Here is a 20,970-nt window from a genome sequence, read left to right as displayed (position 1 = left end):
CATGAAAGTCATTCAGATATAATGGGGGGGGGGGGTCTCAGATTAGGTATTTAATAAAATTAATAATAATAGTAATAAAATAAGGAAATACAGTTGCTGAACAATCCTAATCTGGTATCCGATCTTCTCCTTCTGGGTTTTAAGACAGTTTAAACATGGCACGTGCTCAAAGACCCCAGGAGATAAAGGGTACAAACTTCCAAATTTGAGGTAACTACAGAAGTAGCTGGAGACAATGGATAAGTGCATGTATTTTATACTGAAGTCATAACTTGCAGTGCAGAAAGCTTAAGAGGTAAATATTGGGATGGCTAATATGAATTCTTCAAAAACATTACACAATAGCGCACACAGAGTAGTAGTTTGTTCACAGACAAAAATAGGATGAACTGGATTATAATTGAAAATTTATTGCTATAAGCTAACTCTTGTCTGTTTTTTTTTTTTTTTATGTAGGAATGATGCAAATGCCATCCCGACTGTTTGCATTGAAGGATTGATATTAGCCATTGATAGTAACTGTAAAATGTTTTTCTTTACTTTTTTAAATGTAGTATTTCAATACATATAGGAAGGTTGTTTTTATAACCAAGTTCTAAATACAGTGATGTTCCAATTGTAATATTTATTGCTTATCTCTTATTGCCTGATAATTCCTATTTCACTTTTTACCAAAGTTTTTTGGTGGTGGATGCTGTTGACTAGTTGCCTTCCCTTTAGTCTTCCATTTCAAAATTAGGGTTGGCTAGCGCAAATAACCTTCACGTATCTTCCCAATGTCCAAAACAATGCACATCCATTGCTATATTGTATTTATTATTTATACAGTAGCTTTATAAACACCTTTATTAAAGGAACAATATGCGTGTTTTTTTTCATTCTTTTCCCTCAGCTTTGTTTCTTGATTCTTTTTAAATAGCGACTTCCATCAAGAATTAACTTTGTCCACGTCATGGGACACGTCGATGTTTCGGTACTTACTGTTCTTTGTTTCATGGTTTGCTTTGTTCACAAATGTTCCACATACAGTGGAGGAGCCCCATCTCTAGCGTGTGAAACGATGATTCCACAACACGGCGTGGATCCTCAAAACACTCCTCCACCGTATACACTTTCAGCAAAGCTAATATCTCGATCACAAGGAGATGTGCTACAAGGTAATTTTGTTTTCAAATTTCCATACCTGTCACCAACCAAACTGTTTATAACGACGATTTTGTTTGTTTTTCAGTAGTTAAGTTATTTTCTAAAGTAAACATTGACTGCAGCTTTTAAACATGTTAAATAATAGGTATTGGTCCAACAATGACATTACCTTGCATTTAGTGTAAACTTTCTGTAGTTAATTTTGTGTGTTAGGACATGCATTTCTGTCTACAGAAACAAATACTTACTAGATCTTATTTCAGTTACAATCTCTGCTTCTGAAGGAGAAGCCTTCAAGGGATTTTTTCTACAAGCTCGGTTAAAAAGCAACACGTCAGTCATTGTTAACGGAGAATTCTCTCCTAGTAACGAAAGTCACGTTGTTAAATGCAAATTGGCAAAGGTAGGTTTCTCTCATTTCGTAATGAATTTCTTAAGAATTTTATTTCAATGTTTTAGTGTATAAAAAAAAAAATTGATATTTTAACACTGAATTTCTCTGCGACAGATAACATGAGGTAGTGTTTACATATTTTTTTAACAGACATTTTGAGTAGGTAATGAGTTCTTATGTCACTAGTACGTAAGAACAGAATTTGTTAGCTTTAAAAATCGGAAGTGGTCTGCTTTCTTGGAATCGCCAAATGAAGTTTTTAATAGTGGGAAGCTTGAATCGCACACTTGTGCACCAACCCCATGTGTTTGTATATATTTCATTCTTTAAAGATATTTCAATGTTGCCTCAAACTATAATATTTAATATAAATTAAGCGTGAAATTTTAACGTTGCGATAACGATCTTAAAATTACTGAGACTGGATATGTTCTATTTCAAGACTTTAGAGACTCACCACGTCGTTATAGTCGATGTTATCACGTATGATCGTATTCTTTGCATGCATCTTTCCAACTAAAATTATCTACGAGTGAAACTTAACTTTTATCATTACCTCTAAACACGTTCACGAAGCTAGAAGACCTAGTTAGAAATACTTTACGAAAAATTTAAACGCGATCCACCATTTAATTATCGGGACAATAGTTCACACGGCACTGATTCCTCATAAAACCTTAATTTTCCCAATCATCTAACATTACCAAGAGTGGTTTATTCAATTTCTATCCAATAAACCTACCTCGAGTTTTCCATTTTCTCCTCCAAAAGTTACTAAAAACTAAATTCCTTGGTGGATAGTGTGCATTGATAGTCTATTTAACACTAGAAAAAAATTAAAGCCTTAACTTCTGAACAATAATTCTTGCCAAGATCGGATAAAGGCAGTTTTTTTTTTTTTTTTTTTTGTTTTTTGTTGTTGTCGCTGTGAAGAATCTAGTGATGTGGATACCATTTTGAAGGATCAGCTCTGTTTGTGAAAATATTCTGATTTGAATATGCAGGCAAGGAGGTAAAATAAATCACTTTTTAGTACAGTTGAACAAACTTCTAATGACTTGATACATTTAACCTTCAGATTTTGGTGTACCAGGAGTATCGTCTACCATAAATCAGTTGCTCTTTATCCAGTATAGTTTCTGCTTTGATAGTTAACGAACGATCTCGGAAAATTTCTGGCTTGATTAGTTTTTTATTTTTGTTCTAAACATCGAATCTTTTACGGCAAAACTAAGATTCCAACCCAATTACATTTATGGTCAACTTTGATTGTAACAAAATCTATTAGCACAAGTACCAATTTAAGGAGTTAATTGTGCTTTGTGATGTTTTCAACCCTAAATCTTTTTTTAGATACTCCTATCATCATAGAATTTAATTTTGCATTTCTCGTACAAAATTTTATATTCCAGAATATTCATTCTAACCAGGTCAGTAGTCTTAACAAGGAAAACCCTGTTTGCCTGTTTTAGCTAACATATGCAGGACCAACATTGAAGAAAGTGTCATTTCCACTTCACGCTGTCCTCAAGCATTCTGGATTCATTATGTAGATGACATTTTATCAGCTTTTAAGGAAAATGATTATATCACTGTTTCACACCAGAATACACTCCACCCTAACATAATGCTTAGTTTAAAATGAAATCAATGGGAAAACTTCCATTTATAATTTGTTTTAATTGGAAAAATAAAAATATATAACAATATTTCATAAAAACATGCATTCTGGAGTTCATATTATTTATTAGAATTTATTCAATGGTTCTATTCGGAACAGAGGTCACCAAGAACCTCTTTAAAACAAATGTTTGCTTTTTTTCAATTTATGCAAATATATTAAAACCGCAACCTAAGTTGTAAAATGATTGTTTTATTTACGATTGAGAGGATAATGCTATCCCTAGAAAAATTACCACCTGAAGATACAATTGATGATAAAAACCAACTTTCTTTTGTTATATCACCTATCCCTATTCCACTCCACCCTCCCAGGTTCTTGCATGCCATCTAAAAACATAGTGAAAAACAACTAAGAAATAAAATATAGATTTCAGTGTGAAAGTGTTTCACACCACCAGGAAAACCAGGCAGGAGTGTATCACACATGTTGACATTTATGGAACCTTGCACCAAATTACATGTGAACTGTCATAATACTTGCATCAGAGAAACTGGTTGTCAAGTGTCTACAAGGTTTAAAGAACACTTAAGAGCCCATTCCCATGTATTTGAACACTTAATTCAAAATGAACTTATTCTTAGAAGTTAATCAAAGGTACAGAAAATAATATAAATAGAAGAAAAATCAAAGCTTTTTTAAACAGCCCAGCATTAACCAGTATTTAGTTCTAACATTGTTTATTTTACTTTTTCCCCTATTTAACACTTATTTGGTTTGTTTATACTTTGTTGTCTAGTAATGAAGTATCACTTTTGATACTATATAAAACACATTTTCCAAACTACACTACTCATCCATCCATGCATGCTTTCCATAATTTAATTACTGTATGAGGCCAATGGTTCAATCTATATTTCATTGATTCAACTTGTTTACCTGTGACATTTACACTTTTTGCAGATGGAGAACCTTGTTAATTTATGTTGCAAACTGTTCCTTGAAGCACAGTTTTTGCTATAAACCATTATTAGTAGGTTTTCATATGTTACACCTACATTGTGGGGGGTACAAGTTGTTTCATGTCTTTCTGGTTAACTCTATTAATTCACATTCCCTTGTTTTCCATTGCTATTAAGTACAAGGGATATTTCAATCTTAACTCTCCAATCTGACCATATCTAAGAACTGAATGTTTACATCAGGAGTTGCTGCATATGTCTTCAAAAAGAGTGAAATGTTTATCATTGCACTGTCTATGAAAAGTCAAATGGTGTCAGATCATACTATTTACAAAACATCTGGTATTGATATAGTTTTGATGCATGTTGTTACACTAATTTTACAGCAATGTCACATGACTTACTGATTTTTATATTTCAAACCATTTTAACATCACATTCTCAAACTTGTATGAGAATTTAGTTTTTTGTTACCTCATCTTCATGGTTTTAACAATTTTTTTTATTAGCAAAATCCAATTGACTTTGGTATCAGTGTATGAACTTGAGTAAAACTAAAGAATAGTGTGACAATATATCAATTAAATACAGTTCTGAATACCCAGGTACTCTTCTGTCTGGCTGGGATGTAAGATATGCAGTAGTAACTGATACACTATATGAATTACGTACTAACTGTCATGATATAAACTGAATTAAGTGGAAGTTTCATCTTCCCCAGATATATTGTGACAATGCATGAGAATCTGGATGGATTATTTTTATGCTATTTATGTCGTGAAGATACAGAAAACAGTATTTTGCATTTAAAATGTTATTAGCGAAGACTTGACATTTTAAAACAAAAAACAGTAAACAATATTTTATATATTTATAAGTTTACTTTCAACAATAATACAATTAATAACCAGTTAAGTAAAGATTGCAGCCATTTGTTCTGACTAGTAAAAGGTAATGTTATGTTCCATAATACTGGTCTTGTTTTCTTGAACAAAAAGGAAATGGTTTAGTTTTAAAGAGACTATTACTATTTATCTTCTAGAATACCTTAACTCATAATAATAACAACGTGAAGAAAATCCTTATAACAACGTGGATGCCTCCTGCTAATTTCAAGGAAGAAATAATATTTAGGTATGATGGTACTTATCCATGATTGTTGGGTAGCTAATATTTCTTTCTCTGTAATTTGCTGTCAATATTAATCTTTCAATAGAGAACATGCTTCACTTTGTACATAATTAGGTGCTTTGTTTATATGAATAAACATTTTGACAGATGATGAGATACTTTCACACTAACCCCTGTTTTTGATAATTCAACATCAGTTCTTGTTGCACAGTCACTAATCTTGGTTAACATCTTTCTTTGCAGAACTACAGTCCTGAAAGATTATAGAACGTTCTGGGTGAATATTGACTCCTTTTCTCCATCAATAGTGGTGACCAACACTGTAGGTGCTAGGGTGAGTAAATTTTGTGGCACTGTGTTTTAAAATAATGCATATAAATGTCTAATGAGCCAAACTATAAAAGTTTGTAGAATGAAAACATGTAAATTTGATTTATTCTAATTATTTAAATGATTCTAGACAATGGCTGGACCTTCCTCTGACTTGTACGATGACTGTGTTGCAAAAGAAAAAGTTGTTTTGGAATGCCTTCCCTGTGTATTGAAGACAAGAGTTGTAGCATAATTTTATCCTACATTTACAAAGGTGAAGAGGTGGAGTTTGGGATGACTGCTTCTCTGGGTACTTCTGATCGGTATATTGCTACTGGTATTTCAGAAGATGACAGAATGGTAAGTGTTTCATAAGTCTAACTAGTGTATAAGAAATGAACAGTAACAGTTGTGATAAACATTTTCTTATCTTCTAACCTTGCACATTTTTAAGATACATATTCAAAAGTTTTGTTCTCATTGCTGAGAAACTAATTTGGGATGAAAATTTCTTTTATAATCACTGTTTCAAAATATTTACTTTTATAAAATATATTGTACTATCCTTATTCAATAATTTTAAGAGGAAAATACACCAGCCACCTTCTGAATTGGGTTAGAATAACTTAAATGAGAACCTTTATTTAAAAAAAATGGTTTGGATTTTCTTAACTTTGTATTTTTGCCATTAGGGTGAAGATGTTGTAACTGAATGTGTGTTGATAGGAGAGAGAGTAATTGTTCGACACAGTTGGAACATTCGTAGTGTCTACAACAATGAAGTTTTGGATGAGGTAAGAATCTTAACTCGAGTAATTAAATTAATTTTAACAGATGTGGGGGTCAGCAAAACGAATAAGTTTATCACTTTTAACCCCTTCAAACCACAAATTTGGTTTTATTTATATCTACTAACAAATTAAAACATGGTATTTTTAAACTTAGGACATATTTGTATAATATTTATCAATTCATATTTTACAATTAACTTCATAGTATTTCCTATCATTCAAATAAACCTGTTGTGGAATACTTAATAAAAAAAATCATTAAAAATGCATTTTGCCTCCCACCAACTCCCACAACATACACTAGTAATGTGAAAGCTATTTATTATACAGTTAATATAACTAGGTTATTTAAAGTTAATATTTGTTAGATTGTAATAGCTTTAAAGTATGCCTACACTCTATTTGTGTAACTAATATTGACTTCTTATAGAACGTTGAAGGTATTCATGGCCAAATTGGAGACTATGTGGAGGGGTGTGATGACTTGTCACTGGAAGCTGAAAGCAATTTCTACTGTGCGGAACCATGTTTACAACATATTAGACAATAAGTACCACCTACTTCTTGCCAAGGGGCCAGCAAGTAACAATGGTGGTAAGGTGGAACTCTTAGCTTCGTAACCATATGTGCATTCAAATGTAAAATGCCTTTATAATAAAGACTCTTGAAATGATATTTTAAGACAACTGATTACCTAGGTCTATTGCTCTAGGCTACTGCCTTACATCTTCAGTTCTGGACCTTGACTTTTTTCGAGAGGTAACTAACTCAAACATTTTTGCATAAGTGGACTATAAATACGTTCATCTGCTGTGTTCATATTGTGTGTCTAACACCTGTTCAAATAAACAATTTTAATGTGAATATTTTTAATCTTGAGAGATAAGTGACCTTCTCCTCCTTTCCTTTCACAGTAAAGGGTAAGCACGTTGAAAGAGTTGTCTCTAAAAACCCAGTGAATCTGACGCTGATAACAGTGGTAGCAGGTGGCCAAGTACCTCTCTTTATCAAGCTACATGGTACGTAGCAGTCGTAATTAAGAATATGGACTCCTAGTAAACAAGATGTTTTTCATTAAAAATAGAAACAATGTATTTGTAACACCAATAAACTGTTCAAATCGTCTAGATTTTGATGAATTATTAAATATATTAAAATAGCTAAATTTTTATATTTTGTAGTTTTTTAAAAGTTTAACTTTTTGTAATTCAGGAAATTCTCAACATTTCTCTATAGGAACCTTTATGGTGGTTGCCTGGATTGGATTTGTAAGTCTTGCTATACTAATGGCAAGGTATTACAAGCAAGTCTGGCAAGCTAAAACACTGTGTATGGTAAAAATATGGTTTGCTGTAAGTATACAATGTACCTGTCATAGATAATACTTACCTCATTGTTTTGTCTTAATTGCATATTCTTCCGTTTTATTTTTTCTAATGTGATTTTTTAAAACCATTCAGTATGCATATAACCCATTATATTGTTTTGGTTAATATTTAAAGTAATTACACAAACCTTACAGCATTTATTTTGATATAATTAGTATATTATGTATACTTTAAGACTATTTCTCTGTTCAGTGTGGGATGTGTTGTGAGCTGGTTCTTTTTACTGTATTAGACTAGTTCCATGTCTTTATCCCACTAAATACTTTTGAGATCTTAAATCTTGTTTAATGTTTAAAGGCTATGATTCCAATGCCCACGAGGTTACTCTAATGTTTAATTATTCCTTGAAGTAGGAGCACTGACATCATGTTTACATCTGATATTAGAAAGGGCTGACCTACAAGTCTGGGACAACATGGCTAGGTGGTTTGAGTGTTCAACTCAGTCTGAAGGTCGTGGATATGAATCGCCATCCCACCGAACATGCTTGCCCTCTCATCTGTGTGGTTATTATAATAATGTGATGGTCAATCCCACTCTCTGGTAAAAGAGTAGCTTAGGAGTTGGTTGTGGGTGGTGATAACTAGCTGCTTTTCCTCTAGTTTAGCATTTTTAAATTAGGGATGGCTAGCACAGATAACACTTGTGTAGCTTTGAACAAAATTCAAACCAAACCTACAAGTCTGTTTATACCAGTCTAATTTAACCCAAATTAATCCATGTGTCATATTTCAAGATCAAAACTTTGTTCTAAATAGCCATTTCAGTAATTCCAGTGTGAGCATTATGTAATTCTTCACATACTGTACTTTTATTCACAGATCCACAGGTTTCTAATGTTGCTGAGTCTGTCCTTGATGATTGTTGGATTTGTGCTTATTTTTGTTCATGTGGAAGGTTGGAGTCAGGTAAGATTTCCTGTTTTACATTAATAAAGTTTTACATCCAATATTACTGCTATGTGTGACTAGTTCAATGTAGTTAAATCAATTTTCAAATGGTAAGTTGTTTCTGTTACACGTGTATATAAGTGAAATGGCTCTGAACTCCTTGACAGATTCTTTTGCACTTCAGTTGTATTAACACATGTAAGTCTCTGTATTATGATATTCATGGGAGTTAATATTTATAGTATATTCATCCATTGATCTTTTAGACGCATTCTTTTCTGCCTATATTTGTAGAGATAAAAGTTTTTCCTTTTTATTTCATTATGACCATCTTTTAAAATATGGCTCTTTACAAAAAATATATCATGTAAGTTCAGCATTTATGATCTCCAAAGAATGAAAACCAAAGTCAATTTGAATTTATTATCCATTTTTTTGTGGAAATTGCATAAACTCTGAAATAACTTAAATTCACAAGAACACTGATGTAGGAAGGTAGAAATGTATAGTATATTTATACCACACGCTTGACATCAAAGTATTATAATTTTTAATAATTTCAAATAATTTCTTCTATGAAGTTAGATGAGGTTTTGTCTATGTAAGACTTAAACGTTTATCTTAACTTCTATTGACTTGTCTTAATTTAAATAAAATAGTTGTATAACGACTACTGTGGAGTTAAGTTTGAAAACAGCTGCAGCATTGTAATAAAAACTGTTCTTTCTCCAGGTTGCTCCTAATCCCCATCCTATCTTAGGTTGTGTAACTACAGGGTTAGCTCTGATTCAGGTGAGTTATGATACTGTACACACTGCCTGGAATGTTATGAAGCAATTTTCTTTGCCAACTTAGAAATATAGTGTTGCACTAAGTTTTTTTTTTGTAGGCTGTAGCTATGAAACAATTAACTGAAAAATATATCAAAACCAAATATTTAAAACTACATGATGGAAGTGGAGAATAACACTTTAGCCTTTTACAAATTAAATTTTAAATTGTGAGTGTTAAACAAATCTCTTAAAATTAGTGTTTTCTTTAAGTCCCTGAACTAATCTTGAACCTAATGTATACGTAACCTTGTCTCAGAACTTTACATTAACTTGCCTGTTTTTAAGTCTTCTCTAATATCCTTTTTAAGTATTCCTCATACAGGTGTTACCTTCCAAAGTATTTAACAAACATAAGATTCTTGTTGAGCTATTAGCAGGTTGTTAATTGAAAGTTATTCAGGTGTATCAACTTGAGGTATAATTCAATTATTTCTATTCTCTTCCAGCCAATCATGGCTTTGTTCCGTCCAAAGCCTGATGCCAGCAAAAGGCCCATCTTCAACTGGCTTCATTGGTTTGTTGGAAATGCTGCAAAAGTTTTAGCTGGTTAGTTATGTCTTTATTTAACCTCTCTTATCAAAGAAATTAATAAATATAAATAAGGAGGTGTAATTAGTCTTACAAACAACTTGTAAACCCATGCACACACTTCAATTCAAAGGTATCTTTTTAAATTTTGACATGTGAAATTATAAACAATGTATTTTAAGATGAGGTATTCGATCTTTCAAACATGTATTTTTGTTTTGCATAGTTTTGACAGTTTTTCTTGCGGCATCACTCCAAGCAGCAAACTTGCCACATGCCTACTTCTGGATCCTAGTAGCATATGTTGCTTTTTATTTTGTCTTCCACCTACTTATGCAACTACATGCTTGCATCATGGACCAGAAAAGTAAGGTTTTGTTTATCTGAAGCATCTTGAGCATATTCTTTACCTTGTCCAGTGTGTTATATACAAACTTTCAGTAATTATTAGATGTGTAACAAAATAAATAACGAACATCTTTACCTTTTTCATTACCGATCACATTTTTAGTGAATTTAAATAACATGTTAGAAGAAAATGTTTGTTTACAGTATTCAATATAAGCTTACAGTGGTAAAAAATGTGTTTAATGCATTATTGTTGTATTCAGGAAGACGAAATGAAGGCATGCAGGAGTTAAATGGAGAGGAGGGTGTAAAAGATGCCCCTGTAAGTCTGATATTGTTTTGTTTTATAGAACTAATTTAATGCATGAGACACCCTTGTACTAACATTTTGTACTGTTGTGATTGTACATCATTATTTTAAGCAATATTTAGTTTGTTAGGTAGAGAAAGCTGTCTTAGTCCTAGACTATTAAAACAAATATAAGTTTAGGTGGGTCAGTTAAGTCTCAAGTAGTAACTGGTCATTGTAGAATAGGGTAATCATCAGTCTTTACTGTCATGCCACATTATGCAAAAAAGTTAACTTATGCTGGTGTTAGTGTGGCTGAAAATATAGGCCAAAAATTGGATTATAACTACAAAAGTTGACCCCCCCCCCCCCCCAAAAAGTAACTGGGCTGGTATATTTGTTTTCCTATAATTGTAGTTGCAATGTTAACTGACTAATATCATTAACAGAATAATGCAATTGACCTTTTTGTCCAAACAAATTAAATTTCCTCCCAAATTTTGCTATTCTTAAATATGTTTGGGGCCCTCTTTTACATTACAGGTAAATTCTTATCAGACTAGATATTGAATTATTTTCACCAGATAATTTAAAATAATCTGAATAAAGACATGGCAACTTTAAAAAGTTTTGTCATTTTTTATTAAGCTTAATTATAAGCAAACATTAATAACTAGCTTTTGTGTAGTATAAGAATCAGGGGTGTAGATTTTTTACACCCAATTGGGGGGGGGTGATTTTTTCAACCACTTATGTGGACTGTTCAATTTGCAAATTGGTAATCTCTGATTACGTAAACCTGAAAGCTGTAAACATGCAGTCAGAGTAATCTTGTTGCCACAATACTACAAGGTTTCCATGTAGGTTTGTATAAGTGAGGTGGTGTGAACAGTTTTAAAAATGTTAATAGAATGTCCTAAATTAACTGCCACATAAATTTATTCCTGCACACTGTACAGTATAAAAAATGGCCATTACACTTGACAAGGTTACTAATAACTTTCATTGCATGAATTACGTTTTTAAATATTAATAAAATTAGTAATTACTCTTTGAGTTTATATGTACTGAAAAACTGTTCATGTTGTTTGATAAAAATAATTAAAATGTCTTTGCTAACTCTTGAAAATTACACATCAATACAATGTAGCATATAATTATTCATACTTTTCATTGAAGTAAGATTCATTTAGTTCTCTAGTTTACATGTTCTCAAACGTAGACCTCCTTTGTGATGATCTGTTTATGAATTCTTTCATAAGCTCTTCTGTATTTATCTTGTCGACCTCATCTTCGTGAGTGTAACAAACTGCCACATGGTTAAAGTGGCACTGAGACATAGTTGACCATAACCATGTCTTCAACAGTATTAATGCAGAAAAGCTGCATTCACATTTGCAGCTGGAAACTGGACATACAAGCAAAATTTTTCATGAGAAGAAACACTTCACTAAACACCTGCTGGCTTGTTTCATGCATTTTACAGTAAGCATCCTTTGCACCTTTCAGAGATACTGCTTTTGTTGTTCCTTTGAACATGGGCAACTGAAACTCGAGCCATTGTGCAGAGATTTCTGGATAGAAGTTTATAACAGTTGTCAATCTTGCCAGATGTGATCATGTTCTCAAGTGCTAGATATTGTCTCAAGTCATTGTTGTCTGCATTGAATCTAGTGGTCAGATGTTCTATGACTGTGTCCACAAATTCAAAATATTTGTTTCTGTAGCAATCTCTAGCTGTTGCAGAATGGTGATCCTTCTGGGGGGGGTCAGCAAATGCGCGGTAGTTCAATAGGCACCAGATTTAGGGAAGATACCTTTTTCTCAGCTTCATCAAATGTCTTGTTGTAATTCTCCTCTGTTTGCAATGCCAGCAATTGCTCAACTGTCATTGAAGATGCTTCAATCATGCCAGATACTGTTGCTGATTTTGCTTGGAATGCACAGTTTAGTTTCTAATGCAGCTAATGGATGCTGAGCCCTCAACAATCCTAAAATTGTATTTCCTTTGTCAAATCTGTCCAGCAGACCTCGTGCTTTCACTGCTACATCTGATTTTTCATTTGCTAATTCAGACAAAGAATCAACAATGACACTGTAGTGATCATTAGCACATGTAATTGCAGATAGGTGGCACAACCAGCGTGTTTGACACAGTGGGCGGGATGTATATAACTGAACCATTGTGGCTGTCTGATGATACAATATTTTCAAAGATTGTCTTGTATTTGCCTGACCTCTGAAGCAAGACACCAAGTTCATGTACCCACTGGATAGAATCTCGAATACATTCACAAGCTTCAACTGCATGCTGCATTATTAAATTAGCCTTATGTGCTCCGCAGTGAAAACACAAAGCTGACGGTTTCTTTTATTTTTGCCTGGCATCCACTGTACGCACCACTCATGTTAGCGGCTCCATCATAAGTTTGTGCTCTTAATCCTGACAGTGGTAAATTGAGTCTAGTCAGTACATCAAATATAGTCGAGGATATTGTTTCACCAGTTGTATTGGAAACACTGTACAAACCAAGAAATGTCTCGTGGACGTCAAGGTTCTCATCTACGTATCGTACACATATTGCTTCCTGTTCAGCACCTGTAACATCTTGAGTGCCATCAACCATTAATGCAAAGATTTTACTTTGCTGCACTTTGTGTGCTATGTTCCTCAGTATTTGATGGCTGAACATCTCCGTTACTTGTGCAATTGTTGCACAAGCATTTTCAGACTCATCCTCTGATGAACATGGTATTTCCTATAATGGCAAATTTCTATACCTTTGCTTGAGGTTGTTGGATTATCTGCATTGTCACTTGTAGTACTAATAACTGGCTTGCAGAACTGTCTAATATCGGAAAGTTTCAGACGCTTGCTTGTCATAATTGGAATCTGTTTCCCAGATGACTCAACAGGCTAAAATACAGTCTTTATTGAAAAACTCTAACGTACAACGAACGAAGATAGAACAGAATGGAAGTAGGACTGAACTGTACAATGTATTTAAGTCGAACGCGCGAACCTCACAATGACTACCGAGCCGACTGACCGCCTTGGTATCGCTGGGACAATAATGTGTGCTAGTTACAACACAAGTAATTGTAAGTTTCTCGAAAAATACTTAAACAATCATAAATATATTATATTCCTGTTAAAGCTCATCAAAAGACAAACACGTTGTGATATAATGTATATAAACACGTCTATTAAATAAAAACACCTAAACAAAAACTAGCAATACAAATCGAGTAGAGGCTTCAGGCCGTTGAAATCGTTCCTTTTATGTCCTAATTATACAAGAAAATACAATATTTTTTACTGTCTATGACAACAGAATGTATTGTTCTTTTACCATAAAGCACCATCACTTTATTAGAGAGCGGTGATAATCTGAAATTTCGTGGATTAATGAGGACAACAAACACAGGTCTAATGAGCCCTGTTGTAAAATCGAGGCTCAGACTAAAGGGAGTGGAGGGGGTGATGTAGGGCGCGTCTGGATCTGAGGGGCCCGAACCTGTCGTTAACTGTATACTAAATGTACACTATGGTCAGCGCATTCGGCAGCTGAGGAGAGTAAGGCGTTCGACAATAAAACCGGCTAGACATACATAAGAACAACTGGCGTAGGAAACCTGCACAATATACACAAGATTGATGCAGCTACAAGCTACAAATGGCCTGCTAGATCTAGATCACAGGAGTTTACGCTTGGGAGTAATATTTTCGAATTTCATACTCCGTTCAATCTGTTGTGATAAATTTTACTTAATCTTACACTACGTACAAGACGTAAGTAGATTATGTGATAGTGCTTGCAAGCCTTGCATGTATACTTAGGCTTACTGACTGATACTTACGAACTATCACTTAGATCGAATAGCTTAGAAGCACGCCTATATTAAAGATGTACATTTCGGCTACTGAAAAAGCCTACATCTACGCCTAATTACGTAATTCGATTGGTAATAACACAAGAATCACAAGAACAAACACACAATTTGTAGGCCTGTGATGCAATAAAACAATTCAACAGACCAAACTGTAGGGGGGATGATTGTATGCACCATACCCCCCCACCTAAAATGAAGGGTGTGTATCCCCCATCCCCCAGGATCTACGCCCCTGATAAGAATAGATGAAGTGAAAAACGTCTGGTCTATGCACCATCTTGTGTTAAAATTTTATATATAATATAAACCTTCATTTTTGTTTAAAAATTGCAACTTTAACCCCATGAGTCTGTATGGTACATTCAAAAACATTTCACAGATAAATATATTTTAGTTACCAACAGAGCTGAAAATTAGTTATCTACAAAGTACTCTTGTTTTGTTCAAATGAGAAAATCCAAAACTAATTTTATAGTGAGTATTTACTCTGTTCACTAGATAGATATTTAATTTTCTAACTTCAAAATAAACCCCTACTATTCACTTGTGTGGTTTTTCTTTTAAATATTTTCTCTACTCAGAATTTTTTTTTAATACAAATTTCTATTAACTCAGTTAATCTTTGAAATCTTTTAGATCGTTGTATGTCTGATCCAACCGACCTCTTTTCATTTTCACAGGGAAGCAACTTTCGTCGATTCATGCTTGGGATCTACATTGTTATAGTGGCAGGATTAATAACAGCTCTGGTGGTCCTCATCTGGTTGTAATTGTTTTTTTAATAAAATGTAATCACTTATCCCTTTATTCCCATCTGTAAACTGTGGCTTAGAATGAATGGATGAAAGTATCAATCGTTGAAGCTCAACACAAGATGGATAGTATACTGGGAATGTTCGTGGTGTTTCAACCTTTCTTTACTACCAGGGTACTTTTAGACGAGTAGTCTTCTATAAAGCCAGTTGTTGCTTAAGATTTCTTAACCTCATTTTATCACCAATTTGTTTTTGAAATCTCAGTTTTGAGTTGTTTTTTTTTCATGCTGTTGAATGTTAATGTACTATCAAATATTTTTAATTTCTTTTGATTGGAAATGGATGTTTTTAAATAATTACATTTTATTTGAGTGTTTTGAGACTGACTTAAGTGTGGTTCCAGGTGTTTGTGTGGAAAAAATGTCTTTAGATTTTCAATATTAATTCTAGTGTGTTTTTTTTTTTCTCAGGGATAAACGTAGAAATATTAGAAATCGTATACACGAGAACTTTAGGTTAAAGATTTGACTCTTTTTTCTTCTTTTTTTTATCTCCATGATCGATGTTAACCAAACCAGCTTTAAATTCTTATTGAAACCTTCAGTGTTTAAAAAAATGTACAGTAAATGGACGAAGTGATAAAATTTAGTGCATCTGTTTTTCCAACAACAAGATAATGTTATTTTAAAAATTCCAACAGTGTCTAAATAGTTCTTTCAATACTTGAATTATCACTATTGATAGAAACTTCGTACTCGTTCTAAAAGTACTTATTATTGAAAATATTTTATAAAACAGTTCTTTAAACAGTTAGCGACACTGAAATAAAGGTTTCCTGATAAATATTCAAAGTAGAGATCAAAACTTAGTTTATATTTAACTAAGGAAGTTTAATAGTTTTCTATTGAACTTAAGTCTTTATAGCCTTAAAAATTACGGGTGAGTACCCATCTGTATTTGTTGATAAGAGATGTGTAGAAACCTTTAAGGCAGTTTGATAGATATGTCATGTTGTATATTATGAAAATAATATCGGTTGTATGCTGCAGGTGATTTAAAAACGATTCAACAGGGTAAGATGAAAATGCTTATATTCCCCATTTATTTGGCCAGTAAATAATAGAATAAAATTTTCATCTGGTACTCATTAAACCGTATGATATGCTTACGAATAGAATACTAAAGAAAGTATAAACTGGGAAATGTTTGTCTTGGAAAGTTTTTAGACTTTGACGCTTTTGGTAGATACGAGTGATGTGATTCTTGGGAATATTTAATATCATGTATATTTAACTTTATAGTGTGAGGAAAGATTTATTATACTTAGTATATCTTGTGGTTTATTTGTATATTTAATGTTCTTGTATTTTTAATTTTTATTATTTTTTAACGTCTCGTATTTCAATATCTTCCTAAGTTGTTCAAATTAACAATCATGAGCTCATTCCATTGCATTTCTGTAACCTTTTAAAATTTGTATGTGATTAAGGCTTTATTCAAATATTCAGTAAAATTACGTTAGTATTTTTGAGGTAAATCATGTAGATTTATTTATTAAATCAGTTACTTCTCGTACGTCAACTGATTTGCCAATTTTTTTACACACGTAACTATTTCTTTGCTTAACAATTCTTAAATATTTTTAATCTGGTTTTTTTCGCTTAAAACACACCAGTTTTTAATAATGTTTTTATTGCCAACATTTCTAGTCGATCAAATTAATTGGTATTGCGTTTTTACGCAAATTATAAATTTAAGCATTAGTTTCAACCCGTGATTCTGTGGTATTACTTATATTTTTAAAACTCGTTGAATTTGCTTTTCAAGTTATGTTGTTAAAACGGAACGTATTAATGTGCTATATCAGAAACGTTTTCAGACCAATATACGTAATCATCTGATTTCAACGTTAAATCGGAAAGCTGCACATTTTCGAGTACTTGTCATTAATTGTGATTTATAAATTATGCTTATTCTGTAGGAGAGAAAATATACAAATGATTCATTTTAAGTTTTTAACAAAAGTTTAACTAACGGAATATAAAATTTCATTGGAATTGCAGATTACGTTTGCTCAAGCACTTGTTTGAAATTAGTTACCTGTATTTACTTTCACGTAAAGTGGGAAGTTTGTTTCTCATTATGTCAGGCTTCAGTTTTCGTCCCTAGTAATAAGGGCTTAATGCTATTAAATGTTTGTAAACGGAATCAAATAAACTACAATTTTTTTATGTAATTTGTGAATTAATTCTTCTAAATTATGCATTAATAAAGCAATTAACTTGTTATACTTCAGTATTCTTTCGGCATTGCATCCGGTAGATAGCGCCACCTCGTGCTGTAGAGAAATATTTAAACTTTTGACAATACATATCACTGTTTGAATAAATGCTTATTTAAATAATTTTGAAGTGCGTGTTCCTCTTTTGTTTCTTCTAGTGGGATTCGTGTATGTATAATTCTTTCGTCAACTATTTAAATAATAACTTTCAAGAATAAATCCTTTTAACTTCATTGAAAACCTTTCGAAAATGTTTACATAAATCGGTAAATCTCGTTTTCGGTAGTTCTAAACCATGTAATCAATACAGTATATTAATAATTCGTCAGTTACATATCTGGATGGAAGTTGTAGAAAACCAAGAAATACTTATCTTAGGATAACTGCTTCCTAACTGCTTTATTTATAGAAATAAATAAATGTGAAGCCGTAACTTTGCATTCTCTCCGCATGAACCAAATAGAGAATTTGGTAGTAAAAAACGCAAAACTGAAAATTCGAATCTACCTATAGACCCAGTTAACCTCCATACCAAATTTCGTAACCATCCACACCCTGCGAAATAGTTACGTGGACAGACAAGAGAGCACTATACTTGAAGGTTCCGAGGATAGGCTATCAAAGTTAGCCGGTATCTATGAATCCTTTTTTTAAACGAAAAATTATAAATAATTCATCTGGTAATCATATCTATTCATAATAAAAAAAACACCTTTTTTACAATATGGACATTGAAATGGATAGAAATGTTTTGAATTTTCTACGAATCCTTGAGTGAAAACACAAGTCAATTGTAGAATGTTTGTCCTGTTTAGTATCCAATAAGGCCTTTCACTTACTAGACTGGCTGGAATGCGACAATTACTTAAATCATTTAAAAACCAAATCATTCTGGTAAAATTAACAACTTTTTATTTTCTTTAACTTGCATGTTCCAAGTAATATGTACGTGTACTATTTTACATAAATAACGTTTAAAGATATGAATATTAAACGAACTGTTAACCTTACTACCCAAAGCATGCTACTTAACCATTTATTTTTTTTAAATTTATGAAAGTTGTTTGCTTCTGTATTTATTGAAAATCTGCTAAAGCTGTCTGCCTTCCTTTATAATTATTGAATTACTAATGAATTTTATTTTATTAATATTCACTCCTATTACTGTATTTTTGAGGGAGTACAACATCAGTAATTAAGCAATGGCTCGCAAGTTTTTATAACAGAAGGCATTCGACGATTGGGATTGGGTATATTTGTTTACTATATTTCAGTTCACTACAAGTTTAAAAAACCCTCAGATTTTATTTTTTTCACGTAATATTAACAAAGGTATTTGTTGGAAAAGCTATTGAAACTTCATACCATCATACAGGAATTTGTAATCTTTAACCAAGGCAATTAGAAACTTATCACTCGTGAATCAAAGTAACGGCAAGTACAGTGCAAATATTAAGAACATATCCTGGCTCTGCAGTTAAATAACTTTGACCTATACTGAAAACCATGGTACAAAAGAGGGCATTAAAACTAATATTCCTAATGACGTAGATCACTTGCATAATAAATATAGTAGATTTTAAGCTTTTGTCCCATCGCAGATTTTACACCAGGTACAGTTGTATTGTTTGAAGTTATGCTGAGAGCGATGCAATCTCATCTGATTCTTGATATAATATTGCAAATAAATAACTTCACTTTACAACCAAAAAAGTATTAAATAGTATTGCATATTCTGTACAATGAACAAATAGTCGTGTATCATATTAGTACACAATTGGCGTGGTTTAATTAAATTTTGCAGTTATCTCTTTACGAACAAAATTTTTTTATTGTTAATAACAATATATTAATTTTATTCAAATATTTCGACAACACGAACAGATAATGGAAATTTTACAATGTCTGAAGTGGTAATGCTTCACTAATTATTTTTGAAATCAACTTACGTTTCTGGATGCTAGTATACGTTAGATAGCATTAAGAAACTTGTCTTTCAGATTAATCATAACAGTTAAACTATCTATATGTAAAACTGTCTTTTAAACAGTTGCGGGCCTGGCATGGCCTAGCGCGTTAAGGCGTGCGCTTCGTAATCTGAGGGTCGCGGGTTCGCGCCCGAGTCGCGTCAAACATCCTCGCCCTCCCAGCCGTGGGGGCGTTATAATGTGACGGTCAATCTCACTTTTCGTTGGTAAAAGAGTAGCCCAAGAGTTGGCGGTGGGTGGTGATGACTAGCTGCCTTCCCTCTAGTCTTACACTGCTAAATTAGGGACGGCTAGCACAGATAGCCCTCGAGTAGCTTTGTGCGAAATTCCAAAACAAACAAACAGTTGCGTTCGGTCCGTCCCCTTACCAACGAACACAAACGTCTTCATAAACGAAATGATGACTTAATGAAAACGAGCTAACATAAGTAGTAGGCCTAGCCTGGTTTAAGTAATCCTCGATAGAGTATGTATAGTTATTTTAGCTTTGTAATACTTTGCATGTTTTGTCCATTGTTTGTGACCTTATAGAGAATATTAAACTTTTTCTCGTTGTTTTGTAAATATATCATAATTTATTTCCTTAATGAAAATTTTATTTGAATAAAAAGATGACAGAATGAAAGAAAAATGTTTTCATAAAAATTGTAACATTAGCTTTAAGTCTTGAGATAGTTTCACATTTTATCAACAAGTGAAATTTTACGATTGATTAAAAAAAAAAATCCAAAGGTATAATAAACAGGTCAGTATGTGGCAACACAAGCTGTTGTCTCTTATTGGTTTTGGGAAATTGTTTTTGAATTTCGCGCAAAGCTACACGAGCTGTCTTCCATCTAGTCATCACCACCCACCTCCACCTTTTGGACTATCTTGACAACGACTAGTGGGATTGACGGTGACATTGTAACGTCCCCAGAGCTGAAAGGGCGGGTATGTTTGGTGCGACGGGGATTCGAACCCGTGACCTTCGGATTACGAATTGAACGCCTTAACCACCTTGCCATGCTGGTCCAGCAATGAGAAATATCAAACACAATTGGACTAATTCTATACAAAATTATTCTTTTATTATACAAACTGAGTGCCCGGCATGGCCAAGTGGGTTAAGGCGTGCGACTCGTAATATGAGGGTCGCGGGTTCGCATCTCCGTCGCACCAAACATGCTCGTCTTTTCAGCCGTGGGGTCGTTATAATGTGACGGTCAATCCCACTATTCGTTGGTAAAAGAGTAGCCAAGCGTTGGCGGTGGGTGGTGATGACTAGCTGCCTTCCCTCTAGTCTTACACTGCAAAATTAGGGACGGCTCAGGTTTCTCCTCTTGGTTGGGGGTTATGCAGTAGGCTAACAATTTACTCACTTAAAAAAAAAAAAAAGCCTGTTAATGAATCCGCAAGCGATTGCAACCCTATGTTCCT

General features: G+C 33.1%; 2 protein-coding genes across 2 annotated transcripts; both read left to right on the top strand.

Moving 5' to 3' along the window:
• Positions 1-1,060: 1,060 nt before the first annotated feature.
• LOC143236282 (putative defense protein) lies at positions 1,061-5,819 on the top strand. Its single transcript, XM_076474554.1, has 5 exons — positions 1,061-1,157; positions 1,431-1,549; positions 5,166-5,257; positions 5,498-5,588; positions 5,715-5,819. Exons 1-5 carry the CDS (start codon positions 1,061-1,063, stop codon positions 5,817-5,819), a joined length of 504 nt encoding a protein of 167 aa, XP_076330669.1.
• LOC143237037 (putative ferric-chelate reductase 1 homolog) lies at positions 5,715-16,857 on the top strand. Its single transcript, XM_076475871.1, has 11 exons — positions 5,715-5,926; positions 6,259-6,360; positions 6,788-6,951; positions 7,272-7,376; positions 7,594-7,709; positions 8,567-8,653; positions 9,368-9,427; positions 9,915-10,014; positions 10,223-10,363; positions 10,608-10,666; positions 15,208-16,857. Exons 2-11 carry the CDS (start codon positions 6,344-6,346, stop codon positions 15,295-15,297), a joined length of 939 nt encoding a protein of 312 aa, XP_076331986.1. The 5' UTR covers positions 5,715-5,926; positions 6,259-6,343; the 3' UTR covers positions 15,298-16,857.
• Positions 16,858-20,970: the final 4,113 nt, after the last annotated feature.

Source organism: Tachypleus tridentatus, chromosome 13 (genome assembly GCF_004210375.1).
Source record: "Tachypleus tridentatus isolate NWPU-2018 chromosome 13, ASM421037v1, whole genome shotgun sequence".
Taxonomy (NCBI): Eukaryota; Metazoa; Arthropoda; class Merostomata; order Xiphosura; family Limulidae; genus Tachypleus; species Tachypleus tridentatus.
The sequence above is the reverse complement of the archived record's forward strand: the minus strand, read 5'-3'. Positions and strand labels throughout refer to the sequence as shown.